The 13844-nt window shown below is 42.2% G+C and overlaps 1 protein-coding gene across 1 annotated transcript; it reads right to left on the bottom strand.

The window, feature by feature from the left end:
- Window positions 1–743: 743 nt before the first annotated feature.
- Window positions 744–3375, bottom strand: LOC141809019 (uncharacterized). Its single transcript, XM_074695815.1, has 5 exons — window positions 3101–3375; window positions 2819–2970; window positions 1390–1539; window positions 1124–1289; window positions 744–940 (listed from the first exon to the last, which is right to left on the bottom strand). The coding sequence occupies exons 1-5, from the start codon at window positions 3354–3356 to the stop codon at window positions 744–746; spliced, it is 921 nt and encodes a 306-aa protein (XP_074551916.1). The 5' UTR covers window positions 3357–3375.
- Window positions 3376–13844: the final 10469 nt, after the last annotated feature.

The raw sequence follows: 13844 nt of genomic DNA, 5'->3' as shown, positions 1-13844 counted from the left end.
TGTATTTGTTAATATATATTTTTTTATTGGTTGTGGCTTAGATGAGGGGTCATTAAAGAAATTTTAATCGGAAGTGGATTTTTTTTTTTTTTTTTTAATCTTTATGTTTTGTCTCAAAATCAGATCAGAGTGTTTTGGCTCCTCAGATGACACTTTAACATGTTTTTTTTTTTTTTTTTTTAATTAGGGCCCCATGACCTCCCTAACTTGATGAGAGAGAGGTTCCTGCATGTCCAAACAAATGCACAGTTAGGAGTTAGACCTTTGAAATAAACCAATCTCATCAGAGAAAGTTCTTCATTGTGATATTTTTATATATTTTAAGAGTTAATAACCTGTAAGAATTAAATACTGTCAGTATGATTTAATGGCAGTAACAACAACATTAAAGAGAATTAGATTTATTTCTTCAGCATTTGATTTTGGAAAGTAATTTGATGTGGTGATTTCAGGAGTCTTGTTTTAACTCTCTAAGAATATAATTCTCTTAAATTACATAGAATTGATGATTTTCCCATCCAAACACTTTGACCTGTTGCATCCTTGAGGAGAAATCAAAAAAAAGTTTGCAAAAGAATGTAGCAATGTGACTCCAGGAAAAGTAGAGATGCAAAACAAACCCAAAAACCAAAAACCAAACCAGCATGAAGCAATAATCATGTTTTATTTATTGATATATAAATGCTTGAAATGTATTCACAGATATAATTTTGAAGAAGTTTTGCCATCCCTGCATGGGGGCCTCAGTTTTGTGAGAAAATGTCTCCATAACCACACTGCGTCTCTTGGTGGTGCTGCAGTTCGACCCTGCGCTGGAAGCTGAGCTGGCAGCGGGCGCAGCTGAACGGACGGTAGCTGCTGTGTTTGCGGCTGTGGGTTATGAGGTTGGAGCTCTGGCTGAATCCTTTACCACACACCTTACAAACATGTGGTTTCTCACCTGAAGAGAAAGAAACGAATAAAAACAAAGCCCAAAACTGCACTTCCTTTGGTAGCCACTAGAGGCTGGGTCCAAAAGTCAGTCAGTGTCATTAGACCGTATAATAAAAGTTCAAACAGCAGGATTAAATATGTTTACAGGCTGGTACAAAACAATGTCTTATCTCCTGCTGTGTTCACTCACCTGTGTGTATGAAGGTGTGTTTCTTCATGTCGGACTTCTGGTGGAATCTTTTCCCACAGTATTGGCAGGGGTAAGGTCGGGTGTCAGAGTGGATGAGGAGGTGTGTGGACAGCGTGGACGACCTTTTGAACACTTTTCCACACACTTTGCAGTCAAAGCTACGATCCTGATAAACAAAGACACACACACACACAGATGACATGAGGAGAAACTGAAACATTTTCAGGATTTATTCTTAACTGAAGCATTTTCACAGCATGTTGTACCTTCGCTCTGGTGTAGCTGCCCAGCATTCTGAACCCAAAAGGGAAACGGGTCAGATCTGTGGTGCCGGGTGATCCCATTAACGGGGCAGTGAGGATGTTGTGGAAATGAGCCTGTTCACCGCCTCCTGACGTAAGTAACTCTGAAAGAGACTGAGGAAGACCAACCAATCAGAAAAAAAGCTTCATGGCATTAAAAAGCTGTGTAATAATTGGACTCGGGCTCTGTGATGTTACCAGTCTGTTTTTTAACAGAGTTTTGAATCATTCTTAGCCTCACATATTCCAAGATTGATTGCACGTGAACGCTGAGGATGATGGACTTGGCCAAACCCCAGAAACGGTTTTCTACAGGTGTAAAGGATTTCTGGTAACAACTGTGTCATTGTATTTCAAAAAACATTTACGATTTTGTTTTCCTATGGGAAAACGTGTTGTTTGGGCTTTTTTGCAAGTAATATAGCCTACTGCGAAAAAGAAAAAAAAAAGTTCTTTATAAATCTTCTCAAATTCTATGTTCATAAGCACAATTCCCCTGAAATGAAAAATCAAATCTGTGTTCATGATTTTTTAATTTATTTTTCATAGAGGGAATTCAAATACACTCAACCAATTCACCACTCTACAAAAGCAATTAGATCTAGGCTATAACAGCTTGCATTTTAAACTCTTCTTTTTTATGTAACCCCCTACTATTAATAATCTATCAAAAAGAAAATAATAATTCTAAAGTAAAATATTAAAAAATAAATAAAGAAAATGGGCATTCTGTTTTAATTTTTACGTTTTGCTTTACATTTTTGAAAAGTAATGTAAAGGCGGATTTATGCGTGCTCGCGCGGCTTCGTGCGGACCAATGACGTCATTTTCGCATCTACGTCCCCATCGCACGGTCCGTTTCACGCGCCGCGCACACTCGAAAATTTAGCCTGACAGGTGAGGGCGGCGCTGCGTGACGTCGAGAGTGACAACCAGGAAGTGCTCCGTTGACCAGACCGTCTCAACTTCAGTTTGGCCTTTGCGGCCTACACAGGATATGAAGACCGGGTCCTCCGAAGTCTGCCGCCTCCGTTGACTCTGAATTGGTAGGTAGTTTATGAAGTGTCTGGGCCACCGTCGGGCCTTTATCATTACCCCTGTGGATCAACTCAACTGCTGACCAATCAGCGGAAAGCATCAGACGAGCATCAATGGTGCCGTCAGGTTGTCGCCGCGCTTCTACGATTGGCTTGACACCGAACCAATCAGAGGACAGCCTCAGTCGTATCATAACATGTTGTTGGGCAACCGCTGCGCTCTCCTTCCAATCACAATTGGACTTTAAAGGTACAGTTCCCGCTGTCCGAACATCAGGGGTCCAGAGCTCTATCAGCTGGTGAGGACACATTAACACATGAAACACTTCAGCTTGCAGCGTCCACACGTTTCCTACCTTCTCACAGAGCTGACACTCGCTGACGTGGGGTTTGAGGTCGGTGTGTGATGTGTGTTTGAGCAACATGAGTACTAATCTCTCCAGCTCTCGCTCTCTGTCAGAGGCCTGGTGTCTGTCCACTGACCAAGGTGAGGCCAGGGGAGGAGCTCCTCTCAGCTCAGCCTCTGAAAAAGCATGATCATGGATGAGAATAATCTGCTGAAGATTACTTTAAATAATAATTTTCATTAAAAAAAAAATCCCTTGTCAGATAGTCTAATTCATCACGGTTTCGTTTACCTGCAGGCCACGGATCCTCTGACGGGCCCCTGTGAGGCTGGACTGACCCTCCATCCCACGGTGAGCAGGCCTCAGCCAGCGCGCCTTTACTCCCCAACATCGGCGACACAGGCTGCGCTGCGTGTTCACTGAACCTCCTGTCTTGTCTGGCTGCATGCTGCACAGGTTGGTTGCTGACACTTTGGGAGTACCGTCTGGAGAAGGACGACCTGAGAAGATGAGCCCTCTTGCTCTTGACGAGGAACGAGCGAGGCATGGCGGAGCGACTGGCGACTGCAGAGCAAAACTCCTGCAGGAGTGTAAGAAGTCAGTGTTTCCACAGTGCCTCACACACCGACACCTGCTGCTACATATTCAGTTAAGATGCCAAAGCTTGAGGTTTCCTTGACAAATGCAGCACGACACCTGCGCTGAAGTTTCACTGAGGATAACCTCGCTGTGGTGTTGTCAGGAATCATCTAAACTTAAAGTGTGGTGCACATTTGGTGCTTCCATTTGAACTGCTTGGTCTCTATTTAGACATCAAAAACAAAGAGCCAAAACCCATCATGTGAAAACTTTATTTACAGATCTATCTGCAGCATAATTTTTAGTGTGATATCAGAAAGTAGAAAGCAGAAAAGAAATCTGGGGAAGCAGCGTAATGGCCAAAAAAAATCCTTTTTTTCTAGCAGATTTTTGCTCATAAATCTTTGAGAAGATTTTAAAGAGTCACTGAAACAACAATGATCTTCAGTACTCTAAATTTGTGAACTTCAAATTGCAAATTAAGCAAATTAAACTTCCCACAAAAGAAAGTGTAAAACAAATATATAAAGTGAAAACCTCTAAATAAAAAGTATGAATTAATGTAATTTTCTTTCTGTAACGGTGAGATGCCAGTTGAAATTGACCTTACCTCTGTGCAGCTGGATGTGGAGTGTGTCTTGTGCCTACGTCGCAGCAAACGTCCTCCTTTTCTCTTTCTCACACCCATCAGCTGAAGACATGACTCAAAGAGATTTGATTTGATTTGAAGAGCTGGTGAGGATGTTAAAACGGGGAACACATAAGGGAGAAACCACCCCAGAAACATGTCTCTGAAATCCCAAAAATAATTAAAATGAATAACTCTTAAAAGACTCTCCTTTTAACTTGAGTCTACTCTTACTTTTTAAACTCCTCTCCACAGGTTTAGTCACCTTTACACTTAAGGTTTCAAATGAGAGCTTTCATGTCTTCACAGAGGGCATGAGAGCTGAGGTGCTGCGGGACCAACATGCTGGATCCACCACAGTGTGTGAGCATGTGGGAGGATTAAAGACACTCTCAGCATCCTTTGGAAAGTTTGAAAATCTCATTTCTCTCATGTGAACATGTGGACCTTTATTACTACTACTAATACTGAGTTAGTGTGTGTGTGTGTGTGAGCAAGTGTGGGTGCTTTAATTCACTCACCAACCCGTACAGTTCCATCAGTATGATCATGAGAACAGGAAGTAAAAATCTTCTTTCCTCAACATCATTAAATCCTCTCTGTCAAGAGGCTTTGAAGATATTTACACAAGAGATAAGAAAGAAATCTAAGAAATGAGGCACAACTTTGAAAAAAATATCATAAATAAATATTGATATATTAGATAATTGAGAGGACAGAAAAATGAGGCTTCATACTGAGTTAGTTTAGTTTTTTTCTCTGAAAAACAGACTTTTTTCATTTCTGTCTATCATGTTGATATGACTTTAGTTCCTCCTTCTCTCAAACAGCAGCGTAAGACTCTGCTTTGTGAGCGTGTTTACCACAACCTCACAGCAGATAACTGCTGACAGAAACTCTCAGTCCCTTAAATAAGTGTCAAGTGACCCGAGATGCCCCTAACAGTCACACATTCACACATTCACACCACAGCAGTCACAGGAAAAATTAATAAATCTGACTTCATGTGATGAGGAAGGGAAAATAATAATCAGTCAAAGAAACTCCTTACAACATCGACTACATTTATCCAAGGGCGAATTTTTTTTTCATCAAACCCTGTCTGGAAAATATGCTCTTCTGAGTAAACAAAATCAATACTCTATTATCAGTAATACATTATTATTTTATATATTTGCATGCATCCCAAGTTCATGTTATCGTTTTGTATTTGTCATGTAGGCTGGGTAATGCTTTCTGCATAAATACTCTGTGTGATGAATCATATAGTAGTTAAGTAAAGTATTTTGTTCGACAGACACTAAGACGTCCCAAAAACTTTTGGGGTTGAGCGAATTGTAAATTTTCTGCTTTAAAAGGACAGTGTGAGAGGGCATGGCTGCTAAAAATGATGTCATTTCTTCGCTCAGAGATGCATGGACCTTGCGGACACATCAAGTGTAAGCCAAGCTAAAGGAGACTCATGTGACCTGTACTGCAGCAAGCCACCACCTGGGGGCAACTGCAGTATTTTGGGTTTCATATTCCAATCCATTTAATTAAACTTTAGCCACACATTTAAAGACAACAGAGTTCACCAAATTGCTCTGAATCAACTACATAAAGAGAAAAAAAAACAACAAAAAAAAAACAATGTTACAGCAGAACAAATTAACTCTTCTGCAGGACCTAGAAATGCCAGTGATTCAGGGGAGTTTGTTTTGAACAGCATGACATAAATGGCAATATATAAATATATATATTAAGCGTAGCATTGGTTCAGGCATGCCACGAGGTCAAGCTCTAACAGCTTAGCTGTCATCATCGGTGCAGATCAACTGATGGCTCGGCTGACTCCTGTGTCCGCCTCCTATTGGAAAACTGCCTTCAGAGCGGGCTAATTAAACAGCTCTAGCCCAGCCTCCTTTCTGCTTCCTCTGCTTGCATTTTGCAACCCACCCTCACCCCACCTCCTTCTGTCATTGTATTCATGTCGATTGCTCTGCTCTGTCTGTGTTTTCATTTTTGCTGCTGCACTCCCTGCTTATGCTGTTCATGATGGCTCGTTATGGGATAGAAGTCTGGATGTGTTGGTTAAAAATTTGGTGGCAGCATTCTGAGCAAGGTAGAGATGAGAAAGGGAAGACTGGCTGAGGCTGATGTAAAGGTTGTTTTAAAACCTCAATACTCCCATGAAAAAGAGTTATTAACCCAAAGTCATCTGAACAAGAGAGGGCGACAAGTGCAACAGCTCTGTGTTTTTTTTTTTGGTTTAAGGCAGGCTTTGGCACAAGATACTTTTCAAAGAGCTGATACAGAAAATAAATGAATAATGTAACAGTTTTTTCTTCTTACTTTGTTTTTTTTTTTCAGTAATATTCTGGGGCCAGATTTGCCCTGAGGGCCGCCAGATGATGTTTATTGCCTGATAGCACCTAGATGTTACCATCTTAGCTCAAACATAACTTGGCTTAACATGTGTTTGCAGGAATTTATAGAAAAATAGGTTCTTTTAAAAAGCAATGTGTGAAAAATAAAACTACAGAAAGAGAATTTAATATTTCAAACCTCAATAAAATCAGTTTTAAACCCTGTGAGCAGACAGTTTGTATGAGTTAACCTGTGTTTGCTACAAAGTCTGATGGAAGAACAAGACATAAACAACAATTAAGAGTGACATTTCAGGAAATTTATACCCATCTTTTCTTCCTGCTTCTTTACAGACAGTGTTCTTTCATCATCATCATCTAAAAGCATCTTTGAAATGTTAACCTGCTGACTGCACTGTTGGGCAGTGAGTCTAAATCAGACTGAAATCAAATCATCAAGGGCCGCAGAAGAAGTGAAACCAGCAGATCGCTCAGTGTAGCAGTCTCTTTTTCTTTTTCTTTGTTTGAAAAAGCTCTGATGTGACTCCGGGAATCAGCAGAGTCTGAAGGAGCCGATTTCTCCTTGATGTGCATGTAGACAGGCAGAGAGGAGTTTTGTGGTTCCCGTGGTGGTGGGGGGCTCTGAGCTGCACTCGGGGGCTGTCAGGGAGCAGACGAGATGGGTGCAGAGAGCTGAGACGAGCTGGTGGGTTCGGTGGGTTTCTGCCTCGTTTGTTTCAGGGGGTTCAGGGGCTTCTTGTTCCCCTGGTGGTGGTTGAAGTCTACCTTTCTAGGAACCTAAAACTTGGGGTGGTGGAGGGGAAGAAGGGAACGCGAGTGAACACTGAAGTTCATTTTCCTTTTGCTTTGTTTCTGACACTTACTCACCACGTTCAGGATCATGTAGGAGGGATACGACATTGAGAGGTGTTAGTAACCCAGAGTTCACTATACCAACGTCAATATGAAGTTGTTTAATGAAGCAGTTTTAGAAATCCCCTCTCACTAATAAATGTTTTAGCAGAGCCGAGCAAGCAGCTGCCATTAAACAGCGTCTCTTCTCAGACTGAGTGTTCAGAAGTGTGAATTCTCATCCGTCCAATGACAAAACAGCTCTCATACAGTGCAAGTCTCTTATGCAGCTCCTAAAAAATTCAGATGCTGTGTCAATCAGAAATGAAAAAAATGATTCAGATGGATTGCAGATCCTTTAGAGGCAATATTAAGTTGAAAATAGTGCAAAGATAGCACATCAGATGCTGAACCGAAAGATGTTATCATTTCATTAAAACTATATTAATGCTCGTTTTAAAATTAGTGTCATCAGCTCCTCTTCTAACATCACTTTGTCAACGTTTGTGGACCCAGGAGACCTGTTTCTGGAGTTTGGAGGGTAAAATGTGCTCCCATCCTTGCCTTGTTGCCCAAATTTTGCAATGGGGGAGAAGTCAGGGCTGCAGGTAGGGCAGTTTAAGGCTAGGGATGGGTACCTTTCACATTTAAAACCATACGGTACCGATGCCCGGTACCTGGCAATTGGTACCAGTACTCAACGGTACCAATTTTCGGTATTTTTTTGAGTTTATGTGTTAAAAAAATATCAATTTGTTTAATAATTTTTCTTTTTTCAGTTTAACATATTTATTCTTCAATATAAATATATTTTTTTCCATTGCTAGGCGCTGCCCAAGTAGCTGCCTGTTGCAGCAGCTCTCTCGTCTTTGTCCGTATCTTGCAATTTTTTCGGCTCTTTTTCGTAATCTTTGTATTTGGAGTGGATCATCACTTTGTATGGTTCATTGCTGGTCGTGGACACCAAATTTTTGTGGCTTCGGCGATATTTTTTACTACTTTTCTCCTGTGTTTTTCTGGAGATCCTACATGTAACCATGGCTGCATTGTTTACATTTGAAATTAGCTGTTAGCAGCCTGTAGCATGTCAATGCTAACTGGTGTAAGGCCTGATGTCTTCCCACAAGGTGAGGAGAAGGAGGTGAGGACGACGTGCTGGTTCTCGGGTGTGAGCTGGGAGGTGACGATGTGGACCTGTCCTTCCATCCATTGTTGTTGGGAACGTAGGATCTATCTCCGGGGGATGGAAGAGCTAGCCGTGCTAGCCCAGCGGCATCGTGCTGTTCACGGCGCCACATTGGAAGAGCTTCACCTGCTGTGAGCAGACAGGATCCAGGAGACAGAGACTGAACAGACTGCTGAGGAGGCTCAGTCCTGGACCCTGTGGAGGTGGAGACTGGCTGAACTGGAGAGTGGTGTACGGGATGTCGTCATCTATTTTCTCATGGACCTTTTTGCACTTTCTATACTCTTTCTTACTTTTGTTTTCTGAAATGCTGCTGTGACTCCTGAATTTCCCATTGGGGATAAATGAAGTATTTTCTATTCTATAACCTTGCAATGCTGTGTTCATGTCCAGCATGGAAAATCTCCTACTCTTCCACTTGGTCACAGTCACAAGAATGCATTTAGGGACCTAAACACGGTACCTTTTGATTTAATGTGAGTCGGTACCCGGTAATTTTGACAGAATTCGGTCGGTACCTATAAAAGTACCTAATTCGGTACCCATCCCTATTTAGCGCTTACATTTAAAAAAAAACAAAAAACAATTAGCTTTAACCATGGGCCAGGTCAACCCCCCCTCCCCAGCAGAGTATTAACTTCAATGGAGGAAGACCCCACTGTTACAGGCACTAGCAGCAGGATTACCGCGCCTGTTAGGATGTTTTAAAGGTAGTGAATGTCGTGCTCATGTGTTACCGTATAAAACAAATGTGAAGAGAACAGATATTTCGGGATCCAAAGAATCCTTAGGAAAAGTATGACGATGTCAAGATGTACAGCAAATTTAGACCTTTAGTGCTGTTTATGTGGAATACACATCCACAATTCAGATTTGTAAGACAGGGATTTTCCAGAAAGCTCCTCTGACATATGACAATCTGCACCTGCCTTGCTTTCATGGTGCAGTCTTAAATGGACAATTTTTGGCAGTCGTTCATGTGGCTGAGGCTATGAGAGGTAGAGGTAGGCACTGGTGGGTGACATGAGTCATCGTTGATTGGACGAGAGGGGGAACTTGAATGTATAAAGGTACCGTTGATTATTTGACCAGGTACTTGTTCTGTGTGTTGTGTACTGTGTGAGGCATAGGCTTGATTTGTTTTCATGTTTTGCAGTTGGAGCACCGTCAAACATGCCTGATTACGACCCAAAGATTGTCATAAAACGTTAATGCGAAATAACTTCCTGATCAAATGGTGAATGGTGCCTTTGTCCAATCAAGTCCTCCCTCTAGTCTAGTCAGCAATGACTCATGTCACCCAAAATCATGCTCTTAAACTACTGTGGGCGAGAGCCAGATCAGCATGGATATGAGGAGAAGATGTGAGATGACAGAGACATAGCGAGATGCTGAGAGTCAGAAAAGTTCAAGCAGCTCGCAATCAAACTGAGGATGTGTTGCGGTAGTTCAGGAAGAAAGAGCGGCGTGATCGTGAGAAGAGACGACGGAGATCATGGAGAGGATCAAAGAATGGAGCGCCTGAGATGAACGGGATCAAATAAAGTATGTTTTCCCTGTTTCTTCATCAAAAACAAGAAGAGAGACATCAAAGAAAAGAGTCCACTCTTCTTAGGTAGTTTTGGTGTTTACGTTGTCATAGAAAACAGTATTATTTGGGTCTTGAAAGATCGTTCAAGATGCTCTAAAAATAGCTGGCAGCGAATGAGTAACAATCATTGTGTTAAGTTATCCATGATGAGAATCTCTCGTTCCACCACATCCCAAAGGTGCTCTACTGGATTGAGATCTGGGGACTGTGGAGGCCATTTGAGTACAGTGAACTCATTGTCATGTTGAAGAAACCAGTCTGAGATGATTCCAGCTTTATGACATGGAGCGTTGTCCTGCTGGAAGTAGCCATCAGAAGATGGGTACACTGTGCTCATAAAGGGATGGACATGGTCAGCAACAATACTCAGGTAGGCTGTGGACTTTAAACCATGCTCAGTTGGTACTAAGGGGCCCAAAGTGAGCCAAGAAAATATCCCCCACACCATTACACCACCAGCAGCAGCCTGAAACGTTGATACAAGGCAGGATGGATCCATGCTTTCATGTTGTTGACGCCAAATTCTGACCCTACCATCTGAATGTGGAGCAGAAATCCAGACTCATCAGACCAGGCAACGTTTCTCCAATCTTCTATTGTCCAGTTTTGGTGTTGCTGTGTGAACTGTAGCCTCAGTTTCCTGTTCTTAGCTGACAGGAGGGTCACCCGGTGTGGTCTTCTGCTGCTGTAGCCCATCTGCCTCAAGGTTGGACGTGTTGTGTGTTGTGAGATGCTCTTCTGCAGACCTCGGTTGTAACCAGTGGTTATTTGAGTTACTGTTGCCTTTCTATCAGCTCCAACCAGTCTGTCCATTCTCCTCTGACCTCTGGCATCAACAAGACATTTTGTCCCACAGAACTGCTGCTCACTGGATATTTTCTCTTTTTGGGACCATTCTCTGTAAACCCTAGAGATGGTTGTGGGTTAAAATCCCAGTAGATCATCAGTTTCTGAAATACTCAGACCAGCCCGTCCCGAACCAACAACAATACCACGTTCAAAGTCCAACAACCATGCCACGTCTTGACCATGTCTCCATGCCTAAATGCATTGAGTTGCTGGCATGTGATTGGCTGATTAGAAATTTGCGTTGACAAGCAGTTGGGCAGGTGTGCCTAATGAAGTGGACAGTGAGTGGAAGTAGTCTAATCCCACTTTTGGAACCACTAGTCCAAAGAAATACAGGAAGAGAGGGTGGGGTTACACCCTTGGCAGGTTGTCAGTCCTATCACAAGGCTAGAAATGAGAGATAAACAACCATTCAAGCACCAACTTACAACTACGGGCAATTTTGTCTGACCAATCAACCTGGGGAGCGTGTTTTTAGACTGTGGGAGGAAGCTGTAGGGAACTCGCTCACCACTGCACAACCATACAGCCTGCACTTGTTTAGATAAGAAATCCAAATTGAGCTCATAAAGTACATTGTACTGCATTCATTCAATTCCTTAACACTGGAGTTGGAATTATCCAAAATTTTGAATCTCCAAAGATTCATATTAATTCATAAGAACCAGAGCTTGTGTATGAGAGTAATATTTGTACCCACTGTGGGCATGCAGATCTGTTTTCAGTACTCAAATCACAACATTTAAGGTGTTTCTAAGAACACAGGGTGATGGTGTGTCATTAAATGAGCTGTCTTCACGCTGGGCTCACGGTCTCAGCCTCTCTGCTGTTTATCTGTGTGTGGCTGCATACTCACTGTGGTTTTACCGAGTGCTGTGCCACTTTCCCACGACCAACAACTTCTTCTTCTCTCTTTCTTCTGTCACAAGTTTGCCCCCACCCACCTATTTACACTCTTCACTGCTTTCTCATTTTAATCTCACTGTGTGTGTCAAAGTGCAGAGGTCATAGACAGGACAGGGCTTCCTCCTCTATGTCAGGACAGAAATGGGAACAGAAGCTTGAGAGGAACTTTAATGATGGTTGGGAATTTCACTGATAGGAAATCAAGAAAGAGTTTGATTTCCCTCTGTACGAGGTCTGTTTCATGTATAACATCTATGTTTATGACAGCGATGGGAACTGCGGGCATGTCAGTGTACCAAAGGGTCATGCAAAACTTAAGCCACAGCCCTGTCATCTCGGCCTGAGCCGCCCACTGAACAGGAAACAAAAGTTACGCTGAGGTAAATTTATTTCTATGTCAGAGCCTATCACTTCCTCCTACACCTTCAATCTACTGCTGTCAGATTGAAACATCACAGATTCAGATTAAATTCAAAGGTTTCCATCAGAGGAATCACTGAGCCAATGACTTTCCCAAAAATGGTGCTGATGTCGACATTGAAAAATGAGATGATGTCATTTTTTCTTTCTGTCTCAGCCACAGCTGGGCATCCCCGCTCCTCCACGTGCTGCCATCGTGAGCTGTGAATCACTCTGCTGATGTGGGGTTACAGAAAGGTAAGAGGGTGTGAGAACTCCAGAGTGAGATTGTACCCAAGCAAGCCTCTGCCCACGTCTGTGAAAATGGTGGTGTTAAGTGTGGAGGGGAGCTAAATACAAACCACAGGCACAAAGAGTAGATAAATCCAAACCAACCAGCTTCATTAATCCCTCTAGGGGACATCAGTCATTAGACAAAACAAGCAACTCATGGACAGAAATCACTTACGAGCTTAAAGAAACGGTGCTTTTTGACTGCAGAAACTTTCCCGGGAACTAGGGACTTTTCGACTACAGAAACAAACTGTGTCTCTGTCAGCTCCCAGTGTTACTGTTTAGTAGGGATGGGTACCGAATTAGGTTCTTTTATAGGTACCCACCAAATTCCATCGGTAGTACTGAGTACCAGTACATGTAAAATCAAAAGGTACCTAAAACATCCTTGTGATTGTGAGGGAGTGGAATAGTAGGCGATTTTCCATGCTGGACACGAACACAGCATTGCAAGTTCATTTACTGAAGAATGAATATGTTAAATTGAAAAAGTTTGGGATTTTACTCTTAGATAAATTGATAATTATCACCACATAAACACACACAGGAGTACAGACAATTGGTACTTTTGATTACCAATACTGATTGCCAGGTACCAGGCATCGGTACCATATCGTTTCAAATGTGAAACGATATGGTACCCATCCCTACAGTTTAGTAAGTTTTAGAGTTTCAGAAACAGACGGGTGCAACGGGAGACTACGTCCATGTTTTATACAGTCTATGGTCTTAGTTGGACCCTCCAGCTCAGTGAGGGTTAATTTTACTTTTTATTTTACTTTTTATTTTATTTTTTTATTTTTTGGGGGGGGTCTACCGCTTGACTTTTTTGTTCCATAGCCCGCAGGATCATTAAGACATTGTTTTTGCATTTTGAAACTCTACTTAAAACCTTTTTAAGATCAAACAGTGCAAAATGTAAACTTTTACAATTTTTGGCTGCCTTTTAAGAGAAACTGTCCTTTGAAAGTAAAACATAAATTTTAAGACCCCTCAGTCTGCCCTTTGAAAACTTCTTTCTGCTGAACATATATTCATCTGCTCTAACTGTCTTTCATGTCTTTTAATTACATGTTTCTGCTCTTACTTTGAAAGTCTGGCAGGAATGAACAGGCTGAATCATAAAGAGTGAAATGCCGAGACTTTCTCATGTAAAAAAGATTTGAGGCGTTTGATGTGCTGAAGGCTGTGTCAGGCCTGCGATGTTTGTTAACAACATGGATGTGTGACTTCTGTCACTTGACAACCCCACCCTGAGCAGGCCTACGTATGGGCACAGCGGTGTCAGCGTGCCTCTGTGGGAGCAAGTGTTGCAGATGAAGAGGTGTGAAGCCGCAAGCGCAGGCACAGCATCACCCTGAGAAACAGAGGGTGTTGTTGTACCAAGCCCTGGTTGGACCGAC

This window comes from Halichoeres trimaculatus, unplaced genomic scaffold (genome assembly GCF_033239565.1).
Source record: "Halichoeres trimaculatus isolate MK-OKI-2021-1 unplaced genomic scaffold, fHalTri1.1 fHalTri1_scaffold_20, whole genome shotgun sequence".
NCBI classification, from domain to species: Eukaryota; Metazoa; Chordata; class Actinopteri; order Labriformes; family Labridae; genus Halichoeres; species Halichoeres trimaculatus.
The sequence above is the reverse complement of the archived record's forward strand: the minus strand, read 5'-3'. Positions and strand labels throughout refer to the sequence as shown.

Excerpts from the sequence above, each read along its gene's own strand:
- LOC141809019 (XM_074695815.1), bottom strand. The coding sequence starts at position 3,356 with ATGCCTCGCTCGTTCCTCGTCAAGAGCAAGAGGGCTCATCTTCTCAGG. Across the intron at positions 1,540-2,818 it reads AGTGTCAGCTCTGTGAGAAG|TCTCTTTCAGAGTTACTTAC; the intron begins GTAGGAAACGTG and ends GGTCTTCCTCAG. Across the intron at positions 941-1,123 it reads ACACACCTTCATACACACAG|GTGAGAAACCACATGTTTGT; the intron begins GTGAGTGAACAC and ends CTTTCTCTTCAG.